This window comes from Leuresthes tenuis, unplaced genomic scaffold (genome assembly GCF_036924035.1).
Source record: "Leuresthes tenuis unplaced genomic scaffold, fLeuTen1.0.hap1 SCAF_10, whole genome shotgun sequence".
Taxonomy (NCBI): Eukaryota; Metazoa; Chordata; class Actinopteri; order Atheriniformes; family Atherinopsidae; genus Leuresthes; species Leuresthes tenuis.
Window position 1 is genome coordinate 35781314 of NW_027325364.1, and position 13377 is coordinate 35794690.

Genomic DNA, 13377 nt, shown 5'->3' on the forward strand with positions numbered 1-13377 from the left:
CAGCCTCCAAACACCAGATGTCTTTTGTCTGTGGTGTAGGAGGTTTGTGCAGTCCAGAAATAAATCCTTGTTTCCTCACAGCCCCCATAGAGCTGGACAGAGAAAGGTGTCAGTGTCCAGATGCCTCCTGAAGAGCAGAAATACTTCAGTTTCAGTTTTTTCAGAGCTGCTGGTAGAGATGCAGTTTCTTGCTTAAATACTTCAGAGAGTTTTCACTGCTGTTAAAGGACCAGTCCACAAAAAACAGCCAGTCCTGTTACTGGATCCAACATGTAATACCCAACAGCTGAAAAGAGTCTTGATGTGACTTTTAATTTAAACTTTGACTTGAAATACATAATATATAGTCTGACTCAGAGGCAGATCCAGACTGCAGGAAGATAAAATCTTATTTGACCATGAGTCCAGACCCCTGTTCCCTATACTTACAGCTGCCTCTTGAAATCGTGGAATCGTTTTTAAATGTTGCAAAAAGTCTGAAGCGCTTGAAAGATTCCAGCGAACGAGATCAACTTTGTCGTCGTAGTTTGGCCCTGTTCACCTATAAGCAGGACCTGTATGTTAGGAAACACTGAAAGGGCCACTCACGCAACATGAAAGCATAACAGGGCACGAAGTGATGTTGCGTAATCCCTGATATGTTCCCTGCTGCACCCCCCTGAAGCGTTTTCTGTCTGGACAGCACAACCCGTGCAGCTTCGCCTGAGGATGGGAACATCTCTGTTTGTCTCAGAAGCTGCGTAAAAGCGCGCGGTCGATGCACATCCACAACTTTCAAACAAGCACGAGCGGCTCCACCGACTACCATTTAAAGCAGCACACCGGACACGTCAGATAGGCCACATCGTTTTGTTTGCAAGCGGCGAACGTGGTCTCCTGAAGAGAACAGGTACTCACTGCAGCGTGTGACTGGCGGCACGGTGCGCACACTTCACTGCTTTGCTCTTCAAGTTGATTCAAGGTAAACATTCACACTTCACTCGTTATAGTCTCCCATTTTTAACACTTCCTGCTGCTATAATTTAAATATCTAGCATGTAAAAATATTCTAAACTCATTTTAATGCGCCGTGGCTCTGGATCAGGCTTAGCCGTACCAAACTTCTGTTCTGTACTTCCTTTATGGAGCACATTTATTGTAACAAACCAAGCACAGTGTTAACAAAGGAACCTCTCTCTTGTTTTAGTTATCATGGATTTAAATGATGCCAAGACTCATGATCATAAACTGGTGGCGCACAAAGGCTTTTATCTGATCAACGGAACTCATGATCCAGATGATGTGGACCGGATTTATAACCTGGACATCAGAGACTCCGACGTGTTCATCGTCACGTACCCAAAATCAGGTGAGGATGTTGTCTCTACGCTTTAAGTTCCCCATGTAGAGAAAGACGCCAGTGGAACATGTTTTATTTGTATTTGATATGAGAGAGGTCAGCGGTATTGATTCCCACAGCACGAACATCGCAACATAACGCAGAGAGAAGGCTCTGCTGCTAACGACCACAGACGTCATTCCAGCCATAGTTAATATCTGATAAAAAAGATAAATAAAATTAAATAAAGTGTCGTTGAACAACAGTTTGTGAGTCGTTCCATGCCTTGGGGCATCAGCAGACTAAATAATCAAGATAATGATAAGGAAGGCCATTCACAAAAAAAACAGCCTTCCTCAATATAATTATACTAGTCCATAATTATAATCACTAATTATAATAAAAGTCCAGATATATACTATGTACTATTATAATATAAAGATATAAACAACAAATACATAAGAAAACTCTGATATGTACATGTCCATAAGAATAAAATGCTGGATAAATAGTGTATTGCACATAGGTGTATTTCAGTGTAGTAACGTAACTTTGAAAACAGTCCAGTCTTGTGTCGAGGTCTTTTTCCCCATCGAGATCCGTTCCCTCTCCAGCTCCGCCGCGTCCACTCAGCAAAAGATGCGCTCGCTCGCTGAAAACTCGTTCCAGACATAATGCCAACTTGTTTTCAACAGCATTTTTTTCTTTTTTAGAATATGAGAGGAGATTGAAAACCGTGTGAAAGAACGGACTCTCTTTCTTTAATATTCTCAACAAACTGCTGTTGAGAATATTTCGAGTAAACACAAATGAGTAAACACATCCTGACGGCTGGGAAATTCACATACTGTTCTTCTTGTGTTTAGATAGACATGGGGTTCACACATCTGTTAAATTCATAGTTCTTATTTCTATTGTTATTAATTGGGAAAATTACATTCAGCTAGGTCTTCATTTGTTCATAATGAACAAATAAATGTGTATTCGTGTTCATAATGAACAAATGAAGACCTAGCTGAATGTAATTTTCCAAATAGTGAAATTGTTAATCAGGATATCCTGATAGCTGGACACAATACCATCAAATCTGTGCATACCCATGTTCCTCCTTGTGTTTCAGGTCTACAAGTCAGTGACTTCCCCCCAGTGAGAGATTTCTGACCTTTTTACCTTATATCACAAAAATCCTAAAGTTTTTTGATCCTCCTGAGACATATATGTATCAAATTTATACAGCTGACTCGGGGGAAGTTACTGATTTATAGACCTGAAACACAAGAGGGAATAGCAGTAGCTGTGGTCATCCTCTGTTTCTGCTTGTCCCCCCCACCGGTGTCCCACAGCTGTCCCCAGTCATCCTCCCCTCATCGCTCATATCTGCCTCCCACCATCTGTCTGTCCTGTGTGTGTTCAGTGTGTGTGCTCTCTTTCTCCTCTGCCTTCTTTAATTTTGTAATCTGTGATAGGCATTCCAGGATTTTCCTTGTGACAGTCCAGTAGTGTTTCTGTTTTTTAGGACTGTAAGTCAGATAGCTCTTCCTGCTTTACTGAACTCGTGTGTACCAACCATTCTTGAATAAATCGTGACACTTAAACCTGTCTGTGTTGACTCCAGATTACCCACTTCAGTTACAAGACTGATTAGTATGTCCAGCATTACCAGATGAGAGTCTCGTTCTTTGGTGTGTTTCAAACAGATTTTACCATAGAGCAGGTTATCAAATAATTAGCCAGACCAGTACTCATATACAGACATACATGCTCAGAGTCTGGGAGGTTTCATGAGGCCCATCTGTCCCATTTGACAGGGACCATCTGGATGCAGCAAATCCTGCTGATGCTTGAGGCAAAGGGAGATTTGACTGCCATCAGTAAGCTCAACAACTACTCCAACGCTGATCTCATCCCCTGGATTGAGCTAAATGGAAACAGGCAGGCATTCATCTCAGCTCCGTCCCCCAGGCAGAGGGTCACCCACCTGCAGTACCAGTTCCTGCCCCCTGCTCTGAGCCAGAAGAAGGGCAAGGTCAGCTCTCTAAGCACATGTATTTAATCTAATTTCACAGAGGTTTTAGGCCAAGATTACTTTAGTATTTGTAAGAAATAAATAACCCTTTCCTGGTCTCTATCCCCCTGTTGAATAGTTGTAAAATTATACAAGGTCATATGAATTGACAGTATCTCCAGCAGTTCTGTCATGTCTTGTGAAGTTGTGTCATATCATCTGTGTTTTAACAATACTTTCAGTATCAATCAATTACAGCTATACTATAACATGTTAAAAACGTCTATAAAATCTTTATATGCTTTTGTAATTATTGGTGGATAAGTCACTCTGCAGCATCACTCAGCCATTTATAAGTGTTTGTTTTTTTAATAAAAAGCTTTTCTACTTGAAGGACACACTATTTTTAACACGATCCCCAAAGATACACAACCTACAGTAATTATAATTATAATTATTATTATCATTTGGTGACAGATGGAGGGAGTTAAATGTTAAATGAACTGTATTTATATAGCACATTTTTTTGTCTAGCTGACCACTCACAGCACATCTACTCTACAAACCACATTCACCCATTCACACACACAGGTCACTCAGTGAAGTTCTGCACTTAAACAGAGCTGAGTTTTATTTGAGAGATTTTTCTGATGTAAACTGCAGTAATACTCACTCTCTTTTTCAGTGTCTATAGTCACTTTGGCAGTTGGAGGTATTTCAATCAAATCTCTTTTTGTTTTCTATCCCAAATTCCCTCTGGTTGTCTCAGCTGACTGGGTACATTTTCTGAGTTGTGTTGGCAGGATAAGGAAAAGCAAAAATAAAAGTAACTGTAACTGTTCTGACTCACACTGCAAAAAGTTCAAGGTAGTGTGACTTTGGAATTCTCATTTATCCTCAACTGATGGCTGTCTCCTCCCACCTGACATTAAGTTATTCAGTGTTTGAACGGGATGAGTAAACAATGCAACTGAAAGTGCTGTTAGAGTGCATGATTAAAAATGTGAAATTATCCAAACATATTCAAATGTCTACAATGGAGTCAGAAAGTATTCAGATCCTTTCAAAATGTACTTATTTTGATGTGTTGTTGATTTAATCTGTTGCACCATGCTTAGCACTGTCATCTGCAGTTTCTACTTCAGAGCTCAGCTGAGGTTTTTGCTGCTTCTCTCTGCACCTACTTGGGTTCTCTCCGAGTTCTCCAGCTTCCTCCCACAGTCCAAAAACATGCATGTTAAGTTAATCATTCTAAACTGACTGTAGGTGTGCGTGGTTGTTAGTCTCTGTGTTGGCCCCGTTCTGGACACCCCCTGCCTCTCACCCTATGACAGCTAAGATTGGCTCCACCCCCACACCCTCACCCCGAATAGAATAAAGTGTGTTTAGAAAATGGATGCATTAACAGATTTTCAGGAACTGACGGAGTCTTTTTTTTTTGGAGACTTTGAGCTTTGTAACTTTGCAGACATCTAAAATCCACAAAAAAGTGTATCACACTGCTACTGACAGCAGTACAGGCTGAATACACACAACAGCTGTAAAGTTGCTGATAACTATAAGAAGTTAAATATCTGGGGCTCACCACGACTTAGAGCTGAGGAAGATTTTAGGTTGAAAAGTGAAGTGTATTTGAGAACCAGAAACTTCACTTGTTAATATTTGAGAGGACTATGTATGATTTACCATCTTCAGGTTTTTCTGTAAAAGTTTGGTGGACTTTATGAACTTCAGCTGAGTCACCTAATGACAGAACTGTTCTGCATCTCCAGAAGACGCTCCAACAGTGGTGAGCAGAGTCTGGTGTTTTTCAGACATAACATTATGAGTAAAGTTCAGTTTCTGAAGAGAATCCGGAGAGTAGTGCCAAACTTCTCAGAAATGTCATTGGCAGTTCCCCAGAATGACTTCCATCTGGTCACACCGCCATAAAGATGTGATAGATTCAATTCTGCTCAGATGGTTACTGTCTTGAATGTCTTGAATTTTTCCTGCTTATTCTTGCCTGAGGCTGATTAATGAATGAAGAATTGGTGGAGACCTCTCCAGAAGCTGCTGCTTCCTCTGGGTTCATCCTCAGCTGATGCTGCAAACAGTCACAACAAAGGTCTATTGTTCAGTTTGTTTGATTGCTTTCTCCTCATCCTGCACTCTTCTGTTGTTTGTGGATGGTGTTGGAACTTGCTATCAAGCCAAATCATCCTGTTAACATTCACAAGTTGGGACACTGTGTAAAATGTGGGTAGAAACAGAATGCAATAACTTTATTTGTATTTTCAACAGAACAGAACATAAACAATATACAAATGGTAGAAAGTGAGATATTGTACTGTTTGATGACAAATATTAGCTCTTTTAATTTGATGACAGCAAGTAGGTGAATTCTTTGTGGTATTTCAAATGTTTTCAGTTCAAGTCACTCCACCACCCGACTCTTCTACTACGAAGCCATGCTGTATAAATGCAGTATGTGATTTAACATTGTCTTGTTAAAAAAATGTGCAAAGTCTCCCCAGAAAAAAAGCTTTGTCTCGATAGGTATATATGTTGCTCTAAAACTTGTATATACCTTTCAGCATTGATGGAGCTTTTCCAGATGTGCAGGTTTCCAGTTCCAGTCCCCCCCCCCCCATACAGTCAGAGATGCAGGCTTTGAACTGAGAGCTGAAAACAAGCTGGATTGTCCTTCTCCTCTTTAGTCTGGAGGATGCAGCTTTCATTATTTTCAAAAAGAATTTCAGATTTTGCTCCATCTGACCACAGAACAGTTTTCTGCTTTGCCTCGGTCCATTTTAAATGCCCTTTGGTCCAGAGAAGAAGGCAGTGTTTATGGATCATGTTCACATACGGCATCTTCTCTGCATGATAGAGCTTTAACCTGCATGTGTGGATGGCACGATGAACTGTGTTCAGAAGACAATGATTTCCAGTGTTCCTGGGCCCATGCAGTGATTCCCAGGACAGAATCATATCTGTTTTTAATGCAGAGCTGCTCGAGGGCCTGAAGATTACAGACATCGAGGAATTATTTATGGACTGTGTCCCTTGTTCACAGAGATGTGGATTCTCTGAATCTTTGGACTTTATTTTGTGTATTGTAGAGGATGGAATATTCAAAGTCTTCACAGTTTTACATTGAGGAACAATATTTTGAAATTGCCCCATAAATTCAACCTCGATCAGAAGTTGTCACATTATGGTTTGAGTGACTTATAAAAGGCTTATATTCATAATAAATTACACTTTGGGCTGCACTATGGTGTGGTTGTTACCACCATCATCTCACAGAGAGGGAGGGGTTCCTGGTTCAAATCGCAGCCTTTCTGTGTGGAGTTTGCATGTTCTCTCTGTGTATACATGGGTTCTCTCCTGATATCCTGGCTTTCTCCCACAGTACAAAAACATGCATGTTAGGTTAACTGGTGACTGTAAGTTGTCCCTAGAGGTGAGTGTGAGCGTGCATCGTTGATTGTGTTTGTGTGGCCCTTTGATGTACTGATGAGCCGTCCAGGGCATACCCCGCCTCTCACCCAATGAGAGCTGGGATAGGTTCCAGTACCCCGCAACCCTGAATAGGGTTAAGGGAGGATAGAAAATGGATGAATGGATAAATAACATTTTGTTATCATTAGTAGATGGACATCTGATCGTGACACAATAAGGTACTTCTTATAAACATTATTCATTTGACTGCTTCATTATGATTTGTTTCCAGTATTTTTGCAGATGATACTAATTTATTTAGTCTTGTACACATTTTTCTGTACACATTGCCAACGCCTAGAAATATTTTTAAATGGTTTAGAGTAAGCCAAATGTCTTTAATTCAATTTAAATATGATTTCCTGCCTCTTGCCAAGTGGAAACTTTGATAGGCTGCAGGCCCCTGAATTGGACTAAGCAGGTATGGAAAATGGATGGATGTTTTCTTTGTTGTTGTTTGGAGTAAAACATCCCAATCTATTGACATCATTAGCAATCTTTTTTTTTCTTAACTTTTTTTATTGGAAGTAATTTCACTAAATACAACAGAACAATATAACAGGAAATACTTCCATATTTCCATTTTTCCATCTTTTTATCCCTCCCACATTTCCATCCCATCCTGAGCACACACAACAAACCCATAAACAATAAAAACAAACAAAACAATCAAACATAAATAAATAAATAAAAATGATGAATAAATAAAACAAAATAAATGGGGGGAGAGGGTTTCAGTCATCACAGTAATGCAGAGAAGTCAAAGACTCAATATGACTTAAGAGAGGTCTCCAAGTCTTTTCAAATGAATTTAAGGAGCCATTGAGGGAAAATCTAAGCCTGTCAAGACTCATGAACAGTGATACTTCTTCAACCCACCTACTATGAGATGGAGGTTGAGGGTGTTTCCATTTAAGTAGTATAAGGCATCTGGGTAACATGGTGGTAAAGGCAAGGATAGTCTGGAAAACTCTAGAGGTAAAAGGCTGTAGGGAGGGCCCAAACAAAGCTAAGAGAGGTTCAGGAGAGATAGTAGTGTTATATGCTGTGCTAAGAGTTTTAAAGATTTCAGACCAGAGTGTGGCAAGCCTCGGACAGGACCAAAACATATGGGAATGGTCAGCTGGAGATTGTTTGCCCCTATTACAGGAGTCAGTTACATTGGGATAAATCCGAGATAGCCTCAAATTAGTGTAGTGAACTTTGTGCACTACTTTACATTGTAGGAGGCCATGCCTCGCACAGATTGAAGAGGAAGGAACCAACCGTAATACTTGTTGCCAATAATCATCAGGTAGTGTGACTCCAAGCTCTTGCTCTCAAGAATCCTTGGGGCCCGATGCTGGGCTATCAAGAGAAGAACTGATAAGGCTGTAAATGCTATAAGTTAGCCACTTTTGTTTAGGATCAAGAGCTAATAATGAATCAATCAGTGTTTCTAGGCAACGACTTGGGAATTTGGGGTTCTGATTCTGAACAAAATGCCAAAAAAGAAATAGATGGTATTTAGGTAAGTCAATTTTCTTGAGAGCTCTGAAAAGGACATAAAAGTCCTTTGGTTGTAAAGGTCCTTAAATTTCGTTATCCCTTTGTTGAACCACGTCCAAAAGGTCAAATCAGTGCAAGAGGGCAGAAATACGTGGGGTTTTTTTTACAATAGGGGAAAGGTCTGAGCCCCTATTAAGGCCTAGGTTCCTCCTAATTTGAATCCAAATTCTAACAGAGTTAGTTAGCACTGGATTTGAGGTAAAGTTGGAGGCAGTTAAAGGGAGCTGGGAGCAAACCAGGGAATGAAGAGAGAACTTAGAAGATGCAAGTTCCATATCCACCCACATGGAGTTTATGAATATTACAGGACCAGTAATAGTGCAGAAAATTTGGCAAAGCCTAAGCCACCAAGAGCCTTCGGGAGCTGTAGCACTGATCTTCTGATGTGTGGACTTTTATTGCCCCAGAGGAAAGAACTTGTTGATCGAGTGATCTAAAAAAGACTTTTCAATAAAGACAGGGACGTGAAAAAAAAAATGGAAACTTATGAAAACAACCATTCTAACCAAATTAACTCAACCCACAAGGGATAATGGGAGGCCAGACCATCTGACAAAATCTAGTTTACATTTCTCAACAAGAGGAGAGAAATTTTTAGAGAGACGTTGCCTCATTGAATTAGTAATATGCACCCCCAAATATTTAAATCCACCTGCAGCATATTTGAAAGGGAATAAAGACAGAGGTATATCTTTGGCTGCAGAATTGATGGGAAGAATTTCACTGTAGTGGAGGTTAAGTTTATAACCTGAATAGGACCCAAATTTGTCAAAGATATCTAGAACCACAGGGAGAGAGGCAGCTGGATTCGACATGTATAAAAGAAGGTCATCGGCATAAAATGATAATTTGTGAATTTTCACAGCTCTGATGATGCCCTCAAACCCACCCTCCTGGTGTAGCCAGATGGCTAGAGGCTCAATAACTATGGCAAATAGGAGGGGGGAAAGAGGGCAGCCCTGTCTGGTTCCTCGACAAAGAGGAAATTAAACAGACTGGAGTCCGTTTGAGTGGACTGAGGCAACTGGGCTGGCATAAAGCAATTTAATCCAAGATATAAATTCCGTATTGAAACCAAATGGACTATCGAAGGCCTTCTCTGCGTCCAGTGAGATAATTGATTCCAGAACGCCCGAACCAGGAGAACCAATGATATTTAAGAGCCTCCTCGTGTTATGAAATGTGTGCCGTCCAAGCATGAAACTCATTTGATCGGTTGATATTATACTTGATAGGACCCGTTTTAGGCTTTGGGCTACAATATTTGACAGGATCTTTAAGTCGACATTTAAGAGGGAAATGGGCCTATAGCTACCACACAAAACAGGGTCCTTATCACTCTTAAACAGAAAATAAATAGTGGCCTCCGACAGGATGGGAGGCAGTCAGCCCTCAGCAAAGGACTCATTATACATTCTCTGGAGGGTAGGTGCGATAGCGGCAGAAAATAACTTAAAAAAACTCAACAGGGAACCCATCAGGGCCTGGAGTTTTACCATTCTGAAGTGACATAATTGCCTCCTGAACTTCCCTGGTAGAGACCGGACTCCCCAGCTCCCTACCCAAATCTTCATTTGTTTTAGGGAAAACAATCTTATCTAGTGGGTTAACTCCATCCCAAACAGTCGGAGGACATTGGGAGGAGTAGATGTAATTTCTGTAAGGTCCGAGGTGACTTCACCTGACGCAGATTTAATCTGAGGGATCAGCGTGCATAGTGTAGCTGTGCGTGCCTGATGTGCTAATAGTCTTCCCGCTTTATGAATATGTCCTTGGTGATTATCTCACACTCTGCCCTTTCTGCTTTCTTTAGGGTTGAGCCATATGATATAATCTGCCCACGCGTAAACGCCTTAAAGGCCTCCCATAGAGTACGTCTAGAGATCTCTGGAGAATCATTAGTATCAAAGAACAAGGAGATCTGCATGTGAAGGAATTCTTTAAAGGAAGCCTGGGCTAGCAGAGAAAAGTCTCCACTGCCTGGAGGGAGGGGCAAGACTAGGAAAGCTAATATCTACAGATACAGGGGTGTGGTCTGAGATAACAATACTATGGTACTCAAATGGGCATACTCAAACTCAAAACTCATTTAAAGGAATAAGCTTTGTCTGAGGAAATAAGAACGAATACGCTTTGTAAATGGTAAATGGACTTGTACTTGTATAGCGCTTTTCTAGTCTAACTGACCACTCAAAGCGCTTCACTGCATGCTGCATTCACCCTACTCATACAGCACGTCTTAGGATACATAACTACGTGCTTTTTTTCTAATCATTCATACTTCAAACCCTCTTCATACTGCCTCTCTAAGGGGTTCTTTTTATGTCCCGATCATGTTAATGACCTTTTGCTAATTGATCTAGGAAAGTTAAAAATTCCTCAGTTCCCAGTTAACATCCATCCATCCATTTTGTATATCATCTTAATCCAGTTTAAGGCCTTAGGCTGGAGCCTATCCCAGCTGCCATTGGACGAGAGGCAGGGTATACTCTGGATGGGTCTGCAGTCCATCACAGGGCCACACAGAGAAAAACGAGACAAACAACCATGCATGCTCACACTCACTCCTAAAATCAATCTAGAATCATCAGTCAACCTGATATGCTTGTTTTTGGACGGTGGGAAGAAGCCGGAATACCTGGAGAGAACCCATACATGCACGGAACCCTTTTGCTGTGAGGGGACAGAGCTAACCACAGCACCAATGTGAAGCCCTCCCAGTAAACACCAGTAATAATTTACTGATACCCAGATCTGATTTATTTTAGGTGATCTACGTCGCAAGAAATCCTAAAGATGTTCTTGTGTCTTACTACTACTTCCATAAAGTTGCAAATATGTTGGAAACACCAAAGAGTTTTGATGACTTCTTTGAGAAATTCCTGAGAGGAGAAGGTAAGAGGAGTTCACTTCTGGTTTTCACAAAGTGACTCTTGCAGATTGTCTTGATGGTGGTGACAGTGTGTGTTGTTCATTGTAGTGTTTGGTTCCAGCTGGTTTGAGCACATTAAGACTTGGTACTCACACAAGGATGAAATGAACATGCTGTTCATCACTTATGAAGAAATGATCCAAGTAGGACCTCAAATCATTGCAATATCTGCATGCACTCGTCACATTATACAACACATTCATCAGGCCTAATTTTTCTAATGGATCCCTACATTGTGCTGCTGTGTTTTATTCAGGACCTACAGTCAGCCGTGGAGAGGATCTCCCTGTTCCTGAGCAAAGAGCTGACTAATGAGCAGCTGACAAATGTAGTGAAACACAGCACGTTCAGCAACATGAAGAAGATTCCTCAGGCCAGCTATGAGCAGGTACCAGGGGATCTTCTCAGCCACCACCTGGGAAGATTCATGAGGAAAGGTAAGAATTGTATACAGGAAGTCGAGGCTGATCTGGTCATTCTCCTTATTATAATAAACAACCCCTAAACAACTATCAACCCAGACTCACAAAACTTCACCTGTATTAACACAGTGAAAGCATAATACTAAAAATATCAAACTTATATGGAGGATGTGAGTGACCTACTGCAGTGAAGTGTGCAGAGCAAGGATATGGTTAAGTGAAAATGATTGATGACTATCTTTCTCTCATCTTCATTGTACTGTGAACTTCAGGCACCATCGGCGACTGGAAGAATCACTTCACTGTGGCCCAGAACGAGAGGTTTGATGAAGTCTTTCTAAGAGAGATGGAGGACTTTCCATTTTTGTTTATTTGGGACATCAATGATTTTAAGTGATTACATACTGATCTCATGACAATGCAAAGAAGAACATTGTCACAGCTGGAGCGTCATGGAAATGATGATTTACAGAAAAACATATTCATGTCAGTTTCTTTGTCTGTTTTCTGAAGTATACCACTTATAGACCCTGGAGTTAGTTAACACACAGGGATCATATTTTATTTGTTTGGTTTTGTTTTTTTCAGTGAATCAGATCATTCTGTAATCAATTTGAAAGTAACTGATGCCAAAGTAAGCTTTCTTTTCACAGTGGTTGGTTACATCCAGTGTTGCCAGGAGTACGATGATTATCATATTCGTACGATAATTTTGCCCTGTGTACAGTGCACGATCTATAATCCCAAAAAAGGCCAAATATACGATCATTTGACCATTCTGTGAAAGTGTGGTTGTAATCGGTTGTAATCAGCCTGTCGCAACTGTCTGTCGGATTTTTTTGTGAACCCTGAAGGCATTTCCATTTCCATGTGACAAGTTTCAAGCCAATCGTGCTTTTCTATGTGAGCTACGAGGGACGTGCATGCGTTTGCTGCAGAAGGTCCTAACAGTAGGTGGCCTCCAGGCCTCATGATTTGGCTCATCAGTTCCACTCGTCATTGTTTACGGGGACATTTAGCCTAAAGCAGCTGCTGATGCAAAGCCGCGAGTCTGTTGGACGCTGTTCAACACCAGAGGGACTGTAGCGCATCAGTAGATTTGTTATTTTGGTTATGACGGGTGTACAATGATTTCCCTCAAAATACGATCATTTTATGTCTCTGGTAGATAATACTACATTTCCCACCTGGCAACACTGGTTACATCAAGCTTTTTCAATTTTTCTCCATTTCCAGTATCAGACTGTTCTGCATGGCACTGCTAAATGAAAAAAATCCGCGTGCGAGAGGAACGAGCAACTGTTTTAATTCCAGAAATGTTATCTTAACTGCAAAAGAGAGACTCATGTCACATGACTTTCAACAATCACATCTCCAACCCCACCTTAACAAAGACACCAGAGGCTTTACCTGCCTGGACATGCTAGTGTGTGTGTAGCAGACAGACATCAGGAGACACTTGACATCATCAAAGGATGTTGATTCAAATGTGATCAACAAAACCAGCGTTACTGGACCTGTATTCTACCCACATCTTTGATTTTTTTCCATTGTAACACACATTATATCCTGTAAATGGACTGTGAAATGTAGTCATCTTCAAATGTGTACATTTTCAGTCCCAATGACTTCCTTCCACCTCTGCAGACTTTGCAAAACCATTAACACA

At 40.8% G+C, this 13377-nt stretch overlaps 1 protein-coding gene across 1 annotated transcript; it reads left to right on the plus strand.

Annotated features, from left to right (window-relative positions):
• The first annotated feature begins 640 nt into the window (after positions 1-640).
• LOC140316923 (amine sulfotransferase-like) lies at positions 641-13240 on the plus strand. The gene is made up of 7 exons (XM_072395000.1): positions 641-961; positions 1187-1348; positions 3127-3344; positions 11123-11249; positions 11335-11429; positions 11543-11723; positions 11981-13240. The coding sequence occupies exons 2-7, from the start codon at positions 1192-1194 to the stop codon at positions 12103-12105; spliced, it is 903 nt and encodes a 300-aa protein (XP_072251101.1). The 5' UTR covers positions 641-961; positions 1187-1191; the 3' UTR covers positions 12106-13240.
• The last annotated feature ends 137 nt before the right edge of the window (positions 13241-13377 follow it).

Coding starts and splice junctions, on each gene's coding strand:
- LOC140316923 (XM_072395000.1), top strand. CDS start 1,192: ATGGATTTAAATGATGCCAAGACTCATGATCATAAACTGGTGGCGCAC. Junction 1,349..3,126: donor CGTCACGTACCCAAAATCAG/GTGAGGATGTTG, acceptor CCCATTTGACAG/GGACCATCTGGATGCAGCAA. Junction 11,250..11,334: donor GAAATTCCTGAGAGGAGAAG/GTAAGAGGAGTT, acceptor TGTTCATTGTAG/TGTTTGGTTCCAGCTGGTTT.